Here is a 16,546-nt window from a genome sequence, read left to right as displayed (position 1 = left end):
GCTATAAAACTGCATACCCAGAAAAATAAGAATCCGAAACAAGTCTTACTTTTGATCATTTTTTAAGTACTTTTACGTAAACTCCTAAAGACTTTTCGACTTTCGACTTTTCCAAAAAAATTCTAAAAATTCTGGTTAAAAAGCTGAAATTTTTAATGAAATTTTGAAATTTTTTTTTAAGTTTTTTACAAAGTTTGTAACTTTGCGTTATATGGCATGAACTATATTTCAATAAAAAATAGTGGTGTGTTGATAATTTGCAACAGGGTGTACCTACAAGAGAAGAAATGATAGGCATATGAGTTAGTGGTGGTTGGCGCAAGTATATGGTATGTATGCAACATAATAACCATTAAATGACCGTTATTGTAGCAGCATGAACATTCCCCATGCATATACGGAGACGTGACGTCCTTGGTCGGATATAAATCCGGGTCGTTCCAGTTACGTAGAACCGACTGTCGCGAGAACGTCTACTGATGTTGGGCTTGCGAACACAATTTCCAATAGTGTTGACTCATTTTTATCAATGGCGTTAAGTCTCGTGTAAAAGTTCAGGAATTGTTAGTAGATTATTAGCATGCACTATCCCGGAAAATCCTTATTTCTTCTTCTCCTTTAACCTAGCCTTTTCCTATTTCGGATCGGCTTTCCTTGTGCGAAGTGTCCAGGTCACCTGGTTCTGAGTCGTCTCTTCACTGAGGTTTCTGCATCACATGCAGTGTTTAATGAGGTTTGTCCAGGTTTTTGGTGGTCTGCCTGGCCTTCATTTTGGTACCTCCATCTGCAACTCTTGCGTCTCTCTCTCACAACTGCTGCGGCACAATGATACTCGATTGCTTCGGTCTTTGTGCGGCTTACCCATTCGATTCAAGGACAGCAAACCGTAGGCTAAGATTTTCTTGGAGGATGACTTTGTCGCGTGCAAGAAGGGCTACATTGTCAGCATACAGCAGTGTTCAAGGGGGGTTGTCTTGGATTTCACGAGTAAGAAAGTCCATCACCAGATTAAAGAGAAGAGGGCTTAAAGCTGAGCCGTAATGCGCACCTATATTAACTCTGAAACTTTGGTTCAGCCCCATCGTACTTTTTACCTGGGTAGTTACTTTATGGTAGGTGCAAATTAGGTGTTTAATGATGGTTTCCAGGATCAGATCATTTCTTAATGGCGTTCAAACGTTCATGAACTGTTTGTTGGTGATCTTAGCGATACTTCTGATGCGTGCGTCGAGGACTCGTTCCCCTATATATAGAGACAGTGTGACATACGTTTTATTCCGCGCTAGTTTGAACAGCATCTGACATCGCTTTGTTTTTGTAGAAAGGGATAAGATAGTTGTTACGCCACACACAAAAAAATTACTTTAAAGAAGTTGGCGCAATTTTCGTTTTTTTATTTTTGGAAATATATTTTAATTTAAAAAACGAAGTACTACTCACGTATGCGTGTACGCGTTGGGGAATAAAAGGTACGAGCGTACGAGAAAAAGATTAAAATTGAAATAAAAAATTGCTGTCGCAAATGCGGAACTAAACGAATATAAATTTACTTTTGGTTTCCACTGCATTCATTCAGTGTTGTCGTGAAAACATGAACATAAAAAATTCATACAATTAAATTGTGCTAAAATGCGATGCCCGCAAATAAAATAAAAACTAAATTAAATTATATGCACGTACAACCTTTTGTATGCAGAGAAAACATCCATGTCCAGGTTGTCATGTTGTCCAGTCCACTACTGCCCGGCGACTGCCATTGTACACCTTTGCGCTGGGGGATTTTACAATTTTATCACTTTTTTGTTATTAAAATTTCATATTCATTTATAAAATTACGCGCGTACACCACAACCGCGTATTGTCGCAGCAGTCGAGTAGACAAATAAACGGACAATGGGTCGCGTGAACTTTGCTTTTGTATTCATATCTCTCTCATTTTTCATTCCATACAAATATATACATACATACATACACACTTATGCCTTTATATGCACTTGAACGTGTAAACTTACAGCCATTGTTTGTAACTTCTTCTTTTACTGCTCACACTTTTTCAGTATCCTGAACCGAATCGACCTTGGCCCGGTGGTACATCGCCGGCACCTAGTCCCGGGCCTGGTGGCCATCCGCATCCCCCAGCATCACCGCATCAATCACAGCATGGCGGTCCACCGCCCAGCAGTAGTCCTGGACATGCACCGAGTCCTTCGCCACAGCCATCGCAGGCGTCACCATCACCACATCAGGTAATTAATTTTCATCGTTACGTGCGCGCCAATTTTCCTTTCAAATACGTACATACAGATATATAAACTGTATATATATGCACCTACACAGTCGTAATAAAATGGATTTCATGTCTGTCGAATTGTGTGGCACGAACAAATCAAAACAGGGTGCGGTTTTTGTTGCAGCTGCAAGCATCTATTTTTTTAACTTAAAATGAAAATTGAAATTTTTTCGTCTTAAAACTTGCAAATATTTTTATAGCTATTTATTCATTCCACCATAATTATAACAGTTGACCTGCGTTGGTTGGGAAAACTATTGACTCCAGTGCCAAGTGATTATCTCCGCATGTTCTTTTAATTCAGAAAATCGGCCTAGTTCATAAAACGCACCCCTTATGTACCACTCGCACCGAGTATGTAAAAATTGTTCCAGCACGAGTTGACGCGTGGGCAGATGATTGAATTGATGTCATCATGCGGCACGCAACTGCGCCACTGTTTGCCTTGTCATATGAAAAAAAAGTAATAATAATCGGGAACAGTGAATAAGCATGAAAAATAATAAATAAATTGCTTGATGGCAAAGGGCCAAACGGGCGGGCGGGCAGGCAGGCAAGAAGAAGGAATGTAGGAAAGAAAGTAGGTGTTACTGGATTGGTTGGAAGTGGGACAAGGTGTTGTTTGTTGAGCTAGACAAGTAAACATATGCGTAAAGTCCAATGAATGCACGAATGACTGAATGAATAAATTAAATTGCTTTAGGCTCTTGCTGCTGCTCTTCCTTCGTTGGTACATATGTACATACACCTCTTTTCAAAATAATGGTAGGGTGACGAGCTGCAAAGTTTTCACAACTTTTTTTAATATTAAGTCTTTTTTATGTTTTTATAATAGTATAGGGTGCTTTTTTTAGCTGCTTGAGGACCATTCATATCGATAACTATGGTTTGACAGCTGTGAGTTGCCAACTGTGTAAGGTTTGGCACGTCGTCATGAGTCGTTTAACGCCAGAACAATGCTTCCAAATTGTGGAAATTTACTTTGAAGAAAAAAATAAATAATAATAAATAAAATAAATAAGTAAATAAAATAAATAAATAAATAAAAATAAATAAATAAGTAATAAAATAAAATAAATAAATAATATAAATATATAAATCTGTAGCTGAAGTTCATTGAACTCTGGCGGTATCATCGGTCTTTATTTCTTTCGGTGAAAGGCTATCGAGCCTCGCTGACAGAATTTTTGTTTCCAAAATTAATCCACTAAACATCGATCACATTTGGCGTTGCAACTTATCATAGAGCGAGCTTGACAATCGATTTATTGCAATATTCAAACCACCATTGACGCCAGAGGGCCAGATTTATTAGAAAAAGTTGTCAATAATTTTCTTGATCGAAGAGGCCATGTAACTCGTAGTCGCGGCGGACAAATGCCGGATTTCATGTTCAACAAATAATAGCCGTGAAATTATTTACCAGATTATATTTAAATTAAATACAAAATTAGATAAAAAAAAAATAGATTAAAAAATTAGATTAAAAAAAATTAGTTTAAAAAAAATTAAAAAAAAAAAAAGTTTATTATAACAAAATTAAATAAAAAAAACGAATAAGATAAAAAAAACTACAGTAAAATAAAATAAAATACAAATCAAAAAGATTAAATACAAAAAAAATTCAATATTTAAAAATAAAAATTAGATATTTAAAAATAAAAATTAAATATTTAAAAATAAAAATTAAATATTTAAAAATAAAAATTAAATATTTAAAAATAAAAATCAAATATTTAAAAATAAAAATTAAATATTTAAAAATAAAAATTAAATATCAAAAAAAAAAAAAAAAAAATAAAAATAAAAAATTAAATAAAAAAATCAAACTATAAAGCCCTTCTAAATTTCAATGTAAATTCGGCATACGATGGTCTATCCGCTTCAAATGGTCCATCCGCTTAGTCCAATGTTGGCATACTCTTTCCAATGTTTCGGCCGGTATCTCACATATAAATGCTTTAATGTTATCTTCCAATGCGTTAATTGAAGCAGGCTTGTCTGAATAGACATGATCTTTGACATAGCACCACAAAAAATAATCTAAAGGCGTTATATCGCACGATCTGGGTGGCCAATTGACAGGTCCCGAACGTGAACTAAAATGTTCACCGAACTCACCTCTCAACAAGTCCATTGTTACGCGTGCTGTGTGGCATGTGCCGCCGTCTTGCTGAAACCCCATGTCATGCAAGTCAAGCTTTTGCATTTTGGGCAAAAAAAAGTTGGATATCATTTCACCGTAGCGCTCACCATTCACAGTTACGTTACGATTCGCAGCATCTTTGAAGAAGTACGGTCCAATGATACCTCCAGCCCATAAACCGCACCAAACTGTGACCTTTTCTGGATACATTGATAGCTCTTGCAATTCTTCTGACTGATCTTCACTCCAAAATCGACAATTCTGCTTATTTACGTACCCATTGATCCAAAAATGAGCTTCGTCGCTGAACACAATTTTTCGATAAAAAAGTGGATCTTCGGCCAACTTTCCAAGAGCCCATTCACCAAAAATTCTCCAGCTGTATTTTGAAAGGCTTCACACCTAAATCCTTTCGGAAAATTTTCCACGTTGTTGAGTAACAGAGGCCCATTTGCTGCGAACAGCGACGAATCGATAATTGATGGTCATCATTAACACTGGCCGATACAGCTGCGATATTTTCTTCAGTTCGCACTCTACGTAGGCGTGTTGATGGTTTGATGTCCAATAATGTAAATTTGGTTCTAAATTTAGTCACAATAGCTCGAATAGCCACTTCAGTGGGTCGATTAAACTGACCATAAAATGGAAGCAGCGCGCGGTAAACTTTCTTAACAGAAGACGCATTTTTATAATAAAATTCAATGATTTGCAAGCGTTGTTCGTTTGTAAGACGATTCATGGTTAAGTTATTATCCAAGCTGAAGATGTTTGACAGTGAAACCAAACACGAAACGTGCGTCAGCTGTTTAAACCAACTGTTTAAAAAGATAATAACTAAAAAATCACCCTTTAGCTGCTCTTCCATGTCTATTTCTCTTTATTTGATCTCGTTTTATTACCCTAACCTAAAACTAAATCAATAAGAGCACTTTCATCAAATGGTTATCCCAAGACATTCTATTATATAATGGGAGCACAAACTGTACAATCGGTTGCATTCGACTAATTTCTACTGCAACTAAGAGAAAACGTAACATTGTTTTCAATTAACAAACAAAATTTGCAAAAATGATGGTAGAATACAAAATTGCACGGATTGATAATTCTAGGTGAACTACGAGCGAGAATAGAAAGTAAAATGTCAAAGTAGCAAACTTTTTTGAGAATAACATAGGAAAGTCAGTCAGTTAATTAATGGCAAATAGTAAGAAAAACAAACAAAAAACAAACCTCTAAATTGACGTCAGCAGAATAACTGATTCTGTCACATTCACTAATAATCTAGTAGCGGCACAGCGACATGCGGAGCCTTCTATATTTTCCTAACGGTAGTGCGATCTTTGCATTCCTTTTCAACTGGCGGAAATGAGCTCAATAAGTCTACTACCATTAATTAAGCAGACACTTGGAGATGCATTCCATAAACATATTTCAAAACTTCATATCTGCAAATAGTACTGCAATGTGCCACTCTTAGTGAACCTTGGATGACTGCACGGCGGTTATTACAATCTATCATAACCTCTACTCTTAGTTAGTTGTTTCTGATAGTTTTTGGTTGCTGATAATAGCTGCACCGTTTAAAACTTACGGCATAATGTATTTATTTTCTCAAATTTCGCCATTAAATATTTTCATTAAACATCTTTAAATGCCTTTAATGCACATTTAACTGCATTTGGAAGTTGCTGAAACTGCTAACTGCTTTCAAACGTTACTTGGTTCGTATCTGTGTGACGTGTAGCATGAACGCGAATAGCCTCCGGTTGAAATTGCATCTAACAGGTAGCAAAAGTAATAAAGCCTAAGGTCTATGAATTTAATAAAAATATAATGTTAATTATTACATATTCTGTATTGAATTGAACATTTTCTCATAGTAAAAGTTAATTAAAGAAATACAGCAAAATTGACTCTGCAATGATTTTTATGCTGCCAATGAATAGAAAATATTTTTTTTATTATTTATTTATTATCGTCTCAACTGATTGCTTTGCTTAGCTTGGTCAAGCAGTGGAAACTAAATATTATTTTTAGTAATCATAGATCAACACTTTATTATCTAATAAAGTCTCAATTGCTTACTGAACTAAGCACAAGCAAATTTACTGTTTTCCGGATTACTTACTTTTTTTATATATTTTTAATATACAACTTTATGATTCTTACACCAAGCATCGTTTAGTTGCATATATTTAGAGTTGAAAATTGGCTTTTATAGGCCACGCCATGCAGTTTATACCTTGACTTTTTTCCAGAATAAGCTGTTAAGCACTAGACAGTTAAGCTCAGGTTCGTAACTCATAATTATCATCAAATTATTTCGTATTCATATTTGCAAAATTCGTGCAGTTTAATTCAAGGGGCGGCTTCAACTATTCGAATCCTTCTCTTGGCGCTTAATTAACACCTCTGTTGTAGTGCTTAAGTTTTTAGTTAGTTTGGCAGCACTGTTATGTTAGTGACAAACCTAGTTTCCTTTAGTTTTCCTGTCGCTTCTATTAAAGGGATTAAAATTGCCCAGTCATGTCTTTTTCAAACGTGGATAATCTGATTTTCTTCACCGACAATCAATTCGCCATTTTTTTTAAGTTATAACTTTCTTTACAATGCCCTATTGCGGCGTGAACGGAATGAATTTAATTACCTACTACAGATAGTGCGAAGTGGTTGGCTTTGTCAGTTATTGTCAGCGTTACTTAGTCGAAGCAATAATTCCATTAAATACTGAACCTGATGGACTATCGATACGCTCCCACAATAGTCGGGGTTTCTTTACTAGAACGGCCCGCGTTTTTCAAAAATTTATAAGAACTATCTATGGGCAATAAATGATAATAACGACTATTGATTAGCGCGATAACCGCACACACAATTTTGGCAGAGTTTAACAAAACACGCAAAATGACTGGTACATTTCTTTTTCGTGTCAGTTGGACAGAGCAAGGCGAAGGCAGGAGGCCTTTCTCTTCCTCTGTTACCAGCAGCTGGTACCACATCGAATACTTTCAGCGCCGGAGCGTTTGTATGCATTCGGACGATCTGATTCAACCAACGAAGCCGCTGGATCTTTATTCGCTGCGCTATGTCTATGTAACGGCAGGCTAATCACCTACCCTGTCAGAAATCAAAATCGATTAACGAAACCAACGCAAGACTGAGTCTTGTCGAGGCCCAGTGCTTTCGCGAGGAGTGAACAAAGAAAAAAAATGTCTATGTAGTCGTAAAGCTCATACAGCTCATTGTTACATCGCCTAGGATACTCGCCGTCGTCAACGTGCAAAGGTTCAAAAATCTTCCGCAGAATCTTTCTCTAAAAGACTTCAAGCAAGAAATCATCAGAACAATTACGTTCTGAATATTGTAAAGAGCTTTTTTTTATGTGCGCTTAAACTAATTATCCGAAACTGCTTTCCTTCTTTCCCGACTCAGTTAAAAACCGTCGTCGTAAGATGATAAGCCCATCGTCGTAAAACCTGAACTGCAAAACTTTTTAGAACATAGTGGGGGCATTCAGCTCTGACCCTTTTTCTAGAAGTATTCGCCTTTAAATTTATTTTCAGTGGATCGTTGAATATTTCGCTCAGTAGTGGCTCTAAGACATCGACATTCTATAGCTAGTCTAAACTCTTACAGTCTGTTTAAAATAAAATAAATAATTGGCGCGTACACCCTCTTTGTTTTTTGGATGTTTGGCCGAGCTCCTTCGCCTATTTGTGGTGTGCGTCCTGATGTTGTTCCACAAATAGAAGGAACTGCACCTTGACACCTGGATTAACAGGTATTTCTGTCGAAAATTCTACGGGAAAAGTTGTTTGAAGGACTCGCAATACGTGTGATTGCATTTCGTTGAGCTATTCACTATTCATAGTCTGCAGCATCCGCAATCCTAGTTGATACCTTTTTGAGGAGAGTATAGATTTAAGAGTAGCACACAATCTTGCCCCACACATGATGCCGACTACTTTCCAAGTCACCATACAATTATGTGATAGGGAGCCAGCGTTCACTAGTGAGGATCAGAGGCGAGCGACGAGCGCATGCGTTCCCACGACAGTCGGTTCTACGTAACCGGAAAGACCCGAATTTATAGCCGGCCGAGGACTGTCACTTCAGCAGCATTCCCCGAATGTGTATGTGGAATGTGTATGCTGCTTCAACAACAACAACAACAACAACAACAAACACACTTCGTTCAAGAAATGTTTTTTTGTTGCCGTTTATGCGCGGTCATTCTTAATCAGTCTCATTATGCCTTTTTTTGCACAAACGTCGATCTCGTTTCCTTGTTTTTTTTATTTACTATTTGCTATTTATTCAGAGAAAATTTTTTGCTAGACGTTTTCCCGAAAAACTGGCTTTTAATTGTATTTCCAATTAAGTAGCAAAAATAATATGAAAAACCGTTCATCGAACAGCATTGCACAGTTCCATTGAACGAAGCATTTGCATTCACTAATTAAACTTCTATACCCACACTGGCACGTGACACAACTGCGATTGCAGTGATCAAAGCCAAAGTGACTCAGCGCACGTCACATGCTATTAATAATTGCAGTTGCGCGGAGAGTGAAGGGCTCGTGGGTGCGTGGAATTGTGGATCAATAGCGCGGAATGCCAATTAAAAATTTCAATCGAATTTTGCATAGCGTGTTCTTATTTACATTTATATTAGGAAGCAGCAGCCGCAGTCGCACAGCGCACAGCGCAGTGGCTGCAACAATAGGAATAGAACAACATCATATCAGTGTAATGAGCAAAACAAAAACAAAATCAAAAACCAAACGAGCGTTGCATAACTTGCATATGAAAATGAGAGCGGTGAGAGATGAGTAAGTATGAGTAAAACAAATGTAAAAAATGCATTTCGGCAACACAAAAGCATATTGTTACACGCTTATGCGCCTAAAAGCAGGCAACACAAAATAGATGTACTGAAAAAGGGGTTTACTGCCATTGTAAATTCTTTGTGGGGCTGTCAGCGCAAACGGTTGGCAACGAATTTGTGCAATTTCGCAACATAGGCTGAGCTGCATTGCGTTGCCACATTTTTACTCGCAGAATTACATTCGAGACGTAAAAGGCAACGCTACTTCAATGCGATAAAATAATACTGCGGCTGAAAACATTTCGGTCAAATGAAATCAGCGGGCCCGTTAAACACACATGGCAATGCGGCCGAACCAACCAGGCGGACGGACGAAATTGCAAATAAATGTAAGCAATTTGTGTGCAGCAGCAACTACAATACAACAAATGCAATTTTATGTTCTGTTATTGTTTTTGTTTCGTTTTTGTATTTAGTTTTTTTTTGCTTTTGTTTTTGTTGTTGGAACATCGCTGGCACAGCAAGCGCGCCAAGTGAGCAAACGCGTGCAAATTAATTCCGCAATGCAAACATTTGGCTGGCTGAGGCAACCGTCGGCCGATCAGTCGCATGAGCGGCCAACCGAACGAACGGTGGGACAAATGAAAAACAGCAAAATTAAATACATAAAAAGCTGAAAATAAAAGTAGTAAACATACATACATACCAATGGGGTAGGTATAGTGAAGCAGAGTGAGCATTAAGCGCCTGACAGCAGCAGAAAATGGAGCAATAAGTAAAAATCGTATTGAGTGCAATGATGGACAAACATACAGACGAGTCTCCAATTTCATTTGGACACATACCTACGTACATACATATGTGTATGTATGTCGTATGTGGGCCCTCACATGTTGAGAGTGTTTTGTACTCACCGCCACCAGAGTTGGCGTCAAATGCCGCCTGCCTGCTGAATAATGCACGAAGCGCTTGAATTGCAGCAATCCATAAAACGACAGCCACTTGGCAACAGAGACACCAAGCATCGGCATCGGCAGCAGCAACACCATTTGAATATCCAAACATCGGTATGTGTTTGACGCGATTTAAGCGTCGGTCGACCAGTTGCGACGGTCATTTCGGGTGTGGATTCACACCATCCGACCAACGTTTGCGGACAAATTAGCTATTGACGAATTGAGGTGATGCAGCAGCAGCAAATCGAGTGCCAGCGCAGCCAGTGGACGTTGTTCAATTTGCACAATGCGGCAATGCAATATTCGCTTCCGCTGTGCCGTCCTGCCTGCTTTTCACTCATCCAGCATGCAGCATTCGTGTATGTCAAAGGTGAAATTTCAATAAAAAACAAAAACAAAAAACCCATAGTCGTTGTTATGCAACTAAATGGCGACAATCAATTGACTTTTATGTGGATTAGTCTGTCTGGTAAATTTTGTATGCTGGACGCACAAACACAAAGGTATATTTAAAATCGAAAAAAGAGGAAAATTTAATTTTGTTTCCAGAGTAAACAATTCCGATTGCCACTCTTTGTAATTCTGTCAGTGCAGTATACAAATGTAAATTTATTTACTCCCTTATTGTTGCGACAATAAAACAAATTGCTAAGATCGGCGATACAACCACATACAGATAAGTAACTTCTAATTGTGCTTCAAATCAGGGCTACAATTAGGGCATCAATATCGTCAATGCCGGTATTTTGCTCAGTCTTAGTGAAAAAACGGGCAGAATATTTCAAACTGTTTGTAGGCTTTGGCAAAATATCTCCTTCGGTCACACACTGCGAAAACCATATTGCGATATCAAAAACGCTGCCCTAAGCTGTAACCCGCAAGGCAGTCTACGATGCGGTAGACCATCTAGCAGGTGGAGGCGACTAGTGGAAGCAGAAGCACTACAAGCTGGTCGCACTTCGCGACAAATCAAATTCTTAATTTTAAATAAATCGAATTTCCAGTTGTTTATTTCGGAACTAAGGGAAAATATATATACAAGGTGAAGTCCAAAATAAACAAGACTGAGCTAAAATAGAAACGACAGGAGCTGTGCTCTGATAACTTCGAGTGTGATTATTCAAAATAGTCCCGTCTGACCGCGATACACTGTTTTACGTGATCTAAAAGCTTTTCGAAAGAGTGTTTCAGGTCATTGATCGGAATGTCCTTCGGTACAAGCCTTTGTATGGCCTCTACGGGCGCAAAACGTGGCCAAATGCAATTTTTCGAATAGGCAGAAGTCAAAGGGAGCCATATCAAGCGAATACCTTGAGTGATTGATGATTTTTCGCGGTTTTTTGGGTGGTGGCTCGTGTGGGGCCTTCCATTCGGCACTTTGACGCTTAGTTAGAAAATTTGATATTAGCTCTTTGTTCGAAACTCATTTTTGTACCGATGACAAAAACATACTGACACTTTAGACGCAACCGAACCGAATGACACCAAGCGTTCACTGGAAGGAAGGGATGTAACTTCGAACGCACGAACTGATTAAAAAGATGGTACCATCAAAAACATTTTTATGACGTCAGTCTTGTTTATTTTGGACTTTACCTTGTATATAAACGCCTAAGCGGTTTTGGTCGAGTCATTTCTTTCACGTGCTAACAGATGCTCACACAATGAAGCTCTTTCTCTGTTATCAGCCTCAGGTATCGTATCGAATACTATCAAAGCCGGAGCTTTTGTGTCCATTCGTACGATATGACGCAGCTAAGGCACAGGCGTTATGAGAGGAACCCACAGAGGGTTAAAGTTTGGTTAAATATATGTTTCAAAATCACAGAGAGACACTCACTTATTGAAATTTTTATTTACAAAAGAGATCTATCTTCAGATCTCTACAGATGTGTTGCAGCCATGTTGATAAGTTTAAAAATTAATTAGTTTCAAATTAGTGATTACATTTTTGTACAAAAGAATAGCTCGCTGCTTTCGAAAGCGATTCTGTTGAATGAAAGAGTTTTATAATTTTTAAAATTTTTATTTATGAATATTAACAATTCTTATTCATTTTGAGGAAAGAGAATATAAATATATATGTGCGTGTCCCCTTATTATTTATCAGAATAGTAAAAAAAAAATTACAAATTTAATTATTATTTATATTTTAGTTATTATTTCTATTTTAGTTATTATTTATATTTTATTATTCATATTTTTATCTGCCGTCGATTTGTGCCGACCTACATACTTCGCCCAGAAAGTATTGGGCTCTTATACTAAATAAATTTTTGTTTTTGTTTCATGAGAGAACGGTTCAATACCCACCAATCGCACCATACCGTTTCGTCATATACTCTAATATGACTTTTGCTAGCTGAGTTGTTAATAAAGTTAGTGATATGCTGATAGTCTGGGCAAACAGCCGGCGACAAACGATGGCACATCAATATTTTGACTAGTTTTGAATATTATTCGTTTATTGTTTTTGAATGTTCATCATTTTTATATAAAAGTAGAGTGCATTGTTTGCCAAAAACTGAATTAATACGCTAAAAAAAGTATATAAAAATTTAAAACATTCCACACACTTTTCATCCCAATGAAATGCAAGTTTGAAGTTACTGCAAATTCTCATTAGTTTTGTGGAATTTTTCTAATTTTTGTATAAAATTTGTAAACTGGCTTTATATGATTGTGGTGCGACAATGAGATACACTTTTATATAGAAATAATAACCATTCGAAAACCTACACCTACAAAAAAAAAAACCAAGGGGATAGTAAGAGCTGGTCAAACTGTTGATGAACTATCGTTTTGTCGCGAGTGTGGAGAGATAGTGTCACCCATTTTCATGCCATCGACTGTTAGCTATAGCCAAAAGACAGCAGCGAGCCATAATGTGAAAAAAGTTGTAGTGGTTCGCCACCAACCGCCATTTTTCTTGCACGGTAACTGTTTACCACGCGTTTGACAGGAGTAAAAAGTCACTGAAAATAATTTGTAAAAATAATAGCACAGGTTTATTGTTATTTATATAATTTTTTTTATTTTTATTTATTTATTTTTATTTATTTTGTTTTTTATTTTTTTTTTTATTAAAACAAAAAAACAAAATTTTAATTTTTTATTATTTTTTTTGTTTAATTTTTTTTCCTACAAATGCAGCGTACATTCTACGGCATCGATTAGTGCTAGCAATGAAAAGCTATAAAATATATTTAAGCCTAAATGGCACTTCTTCGTCGAATCGGCTACCAAGGTTTATTTGTTTGTTTAATCTACAAGTTAGAAAATCTATACAAAAACTGAAAAATTCAAGAGTCATATGCAAAACAACAAAACTTTTAATTAATCGCATTAGAAATCCGAATTCCGTCGGAAGACTCTGCAAATCAAAACAAAATAGGCGTCGTCAAATCGATGAAGTGGCGCCCTAACGTAAATTAGAGTTCCTCAAAGTAGCTGGAGCTTCTTGAAACAGTCGCAACACACTGGGACGACTGCCCATATCTTAATAATTTGCTTACATCTTCAATAAAGTGGGTACCTACTGAATTACTTCTTTTAATATCCTCATTAGATATTCGTTCTAAAAGCTCTTCCTCAAATCGCATTAGCCTTTCAAATTGTATTGGTTTGGTAAACAAATTGCCGATTGTAAATATAAACTAAGCAATTCTCATTTCCCTCGAAGTCACTTTGCATATAATGCATTGTAAAACAGTCTGGGAGTAACTTGGTGGCCCTTACAATCACTTAAATCGATGATTAGAAACCGACAAAGTTGGGTGGGTAGTAGCCAATGGTTGAAGCACAGCATTGGCACAGTGTTCCCACTGTTGACTACCGGAAAACCACAGTTATGCGGGGAATAGACGGTGAACGCACAATTGGATTGCCTGCCTGCCCATCTGTCTGTCTGTCTGTCCGGCTGTCCGGCAAATATATCAATAGTCTGCACTTAGGCGCATTAAAAATTCAACACGCAAGCATTGCACAGAAATAGACTGCGCGCCGACGTTGTTGGCGAGTTAAATCGGAAAGCACTCAGCTGCCATTTGATTGTTTCCAACAAACGCATTTACAAAGCTGACGTGTATATGTACATACATACGTACGAATTCTTGGGAAAACCGTACTCTGTTCAGGACGATTAAACTGGCAAGTATGGACATGGCGGCCAACCAATCCGGCAGTCAGCTGACACTGCGGTTATTCGTTGTGTCTTCCGAGTATGTGACGAGTTTGCTCAGTCCATTTGGGGCGGTTTGAATTATTAAAAGTGTGACTTGGTAGGGTGTGCGTTTTTGCAAAGCGGTCATTTAAAAATGTGTCGTAAGGCGGCAACGCATATTTAGTTTAAACTGTATCTACTTCTATGCTCTTTTTGTTGTAACCTTATACGTATTTAAATGGAGTGACATGTTGAAAAGTGTGCACTTTGAAAATTTAATAAACTCATATTGGTTGACGCCGTCAACCCGCAGCCATGCCAACTTTATACCGCCATCAACAGCATAACTTTTTTGCCTGCATCAACAGCCCAACAGCCAAGCAATTCAACATTGTTATTGACACTACAATGCATTGTTTCTGTTCGGCCAAACCCTGCACCATCGTCACGCCACATCCTCAGATCGCAACTCATTCATGTCATGTTTGCATGGCAAGCATGACTCTCCATTGCCACGAATTCAACGCATCCACGCATTGACACGCAACTCACGTAATTGCCGCGCTGCGTTTTATGGCCATTCCTTGTCATGCTATCCACCATGCGCTTCAAGCAATTCACACAGCCATCCGTCGTTCGCCGTTATAAGTGAGTTCCCATTGTAGATTGGCACTGACGTTGTTCACTAAAAGGTCGATCGCTCGTTTTCTTTGCTCTAGTAAGTTCATCGGTTTGTGTGGAAGATTTTTTGTTTTCCTCTCCCACCACCTCTCTGCCCGATTTGCATGCTCATCCCTGTTTGTTTCACTGATTTCGCTTTCCTCATGCCCTGCTGCCTGTATTGAAAGCTCGGTTTTCCTTTAGCATGTATTGAGTTTGTGGACAAAGAGCTGGCCGACCGACCGACCAGTTGGTGTGTGCCATCGATAAGTGTCGCCTGTCAGACTCACCTAACCAACCGAGCTATCAGCCGCTTATTTCCTTTGTCGAAGTGGGTTGTTTGCAGCGACTGCGACTGAAATGTAATCCGGCAAGCTGTCGTGACACGAGAGTTGTGGATGGCAATGAGTGCAAGTAAGTTAGGAGTCGTGAACAGAGCATCCCTTTGGGGTGAATTGCAAATTGATTTAAGGCAACATTGGAATGCAAAGTTCTTCGCATTGAATTGTATGAATTGTAGGCATATTTTTATTCAATTTTTTTTTCTGATCCGCTTGATGATGGTCGTCGCCGTGAAGGTAAGGGCTCGTCCGCAAATATACAGGTATAGTTCCAGCGAGAAGTTTCTGAAAAGAGTCACACGGTATGGACACGGAAAACGGAGATATGCAGCTTATTTTCAGAACAAATTCCGGTGGATTTTTTAAAGAAGTTTGAAGAGGGTAATAATTTGATTTCTCGACACCATAAAGAAGGCCTCTAGTACAGGAATAATCGAATGAAACCTAATCTGCGACAGAAAGAGATTAAAGCATTGTGATTCAGTCATAGGAATATACCAGTATTCTTACCACACGTCCGAAATTCGCACAAATACTGTCAATAGTTCCGATTTCATTATTTCCAAGCGAAATTTCAGTAGCTCAACGTGATCAAAAAGTTCTGACGAAGTTTTTGGTCGCTAAGTTTGCTTCCGGCATGTGACGAGTTTGTGAATTTTCTATTAAACCTGGCTATCGAAGTGAGTAAGCAACAGGTTTTATTAAAACTGTAGAGGGCAGGCAGACACCTTCTGAATAACATAAACACTTCAAGCAGCTTTCTTCTTACCGAATTCTTAGACTCTGAATAGAATGAAGATAATTAGAGAGGATTTCCTTCAATAAATACTCTTTAAAGTTTTTATCCAAGCGACGAACTGTTGCAAGAATTTAAACTATTGACAATGGTATATATTCCGAGCAGCTGTCCCGCTATATTCAAACAATTTGTAAATTTCATGCGGTCAAATAAATAAGTTCAGTTTTACTACCTCCGTACATAATTAGAAAAACATGGACTTAAAACTTTTAGTGCCCTTTTTTTTCTAAATCTTTAACCAGAGTTATGACGAAACTTTCCATAAGTCCAGGCTTAATAAGCAATCGGGGATTGGATAATTTGGTCTCCTGAGATGCAGCACAAAATGCGAAAAGGCCTCAAAGAACACATTTTTCGAAAA

At 37.8% G+C, this 16,546-nt stretch overlaps 1 protein-coding gene across 9 annotated transcripts in view; it reads left to right on the top strand.

Moving 5' to 3' along the window:
- The window catches only part of LOC129235747 (trithorax group protein osa), a 182,005-nt gene that overhangs the window by 61,887 nt on the left and 103,572 nt on the right, over positions 1 to 16,546 (top strand). For all 9 annotated transcript variants that reach the window (XM_054869763.1, XM_054869761.1, XM_054869766.1 and 6 more), the window contains one exon: positions 2,058 to 2,246. In XM_054869763.1, coding sequence (XP_054725738.1) covers positions 2,058 to 2,246 — 189 coding nt within the window. The remainder of the gene's footprint in view (positions 1 to 2,057; positions 2,247 to 16,546) is intronic.

The sequence above is a fragment of the Anastrepha obliqua genome, chromosome 1 (assembly GCF_027943255.1).
Source record: "Anastrepha obliqua isolate idAnaObli1 chromosome 1, idAnaObli1_1.0, whole genome shotgun sequence".
Lineage (NCBI taxonomy): Eukaryota > Metazoa > Arthropoda > Insecta > Diptera > Tephritidae > Anastrepha > Anastrepha obliqua.
This window is presented reverse-complemented; position numbering and strand designations above follow the sequence as displayed.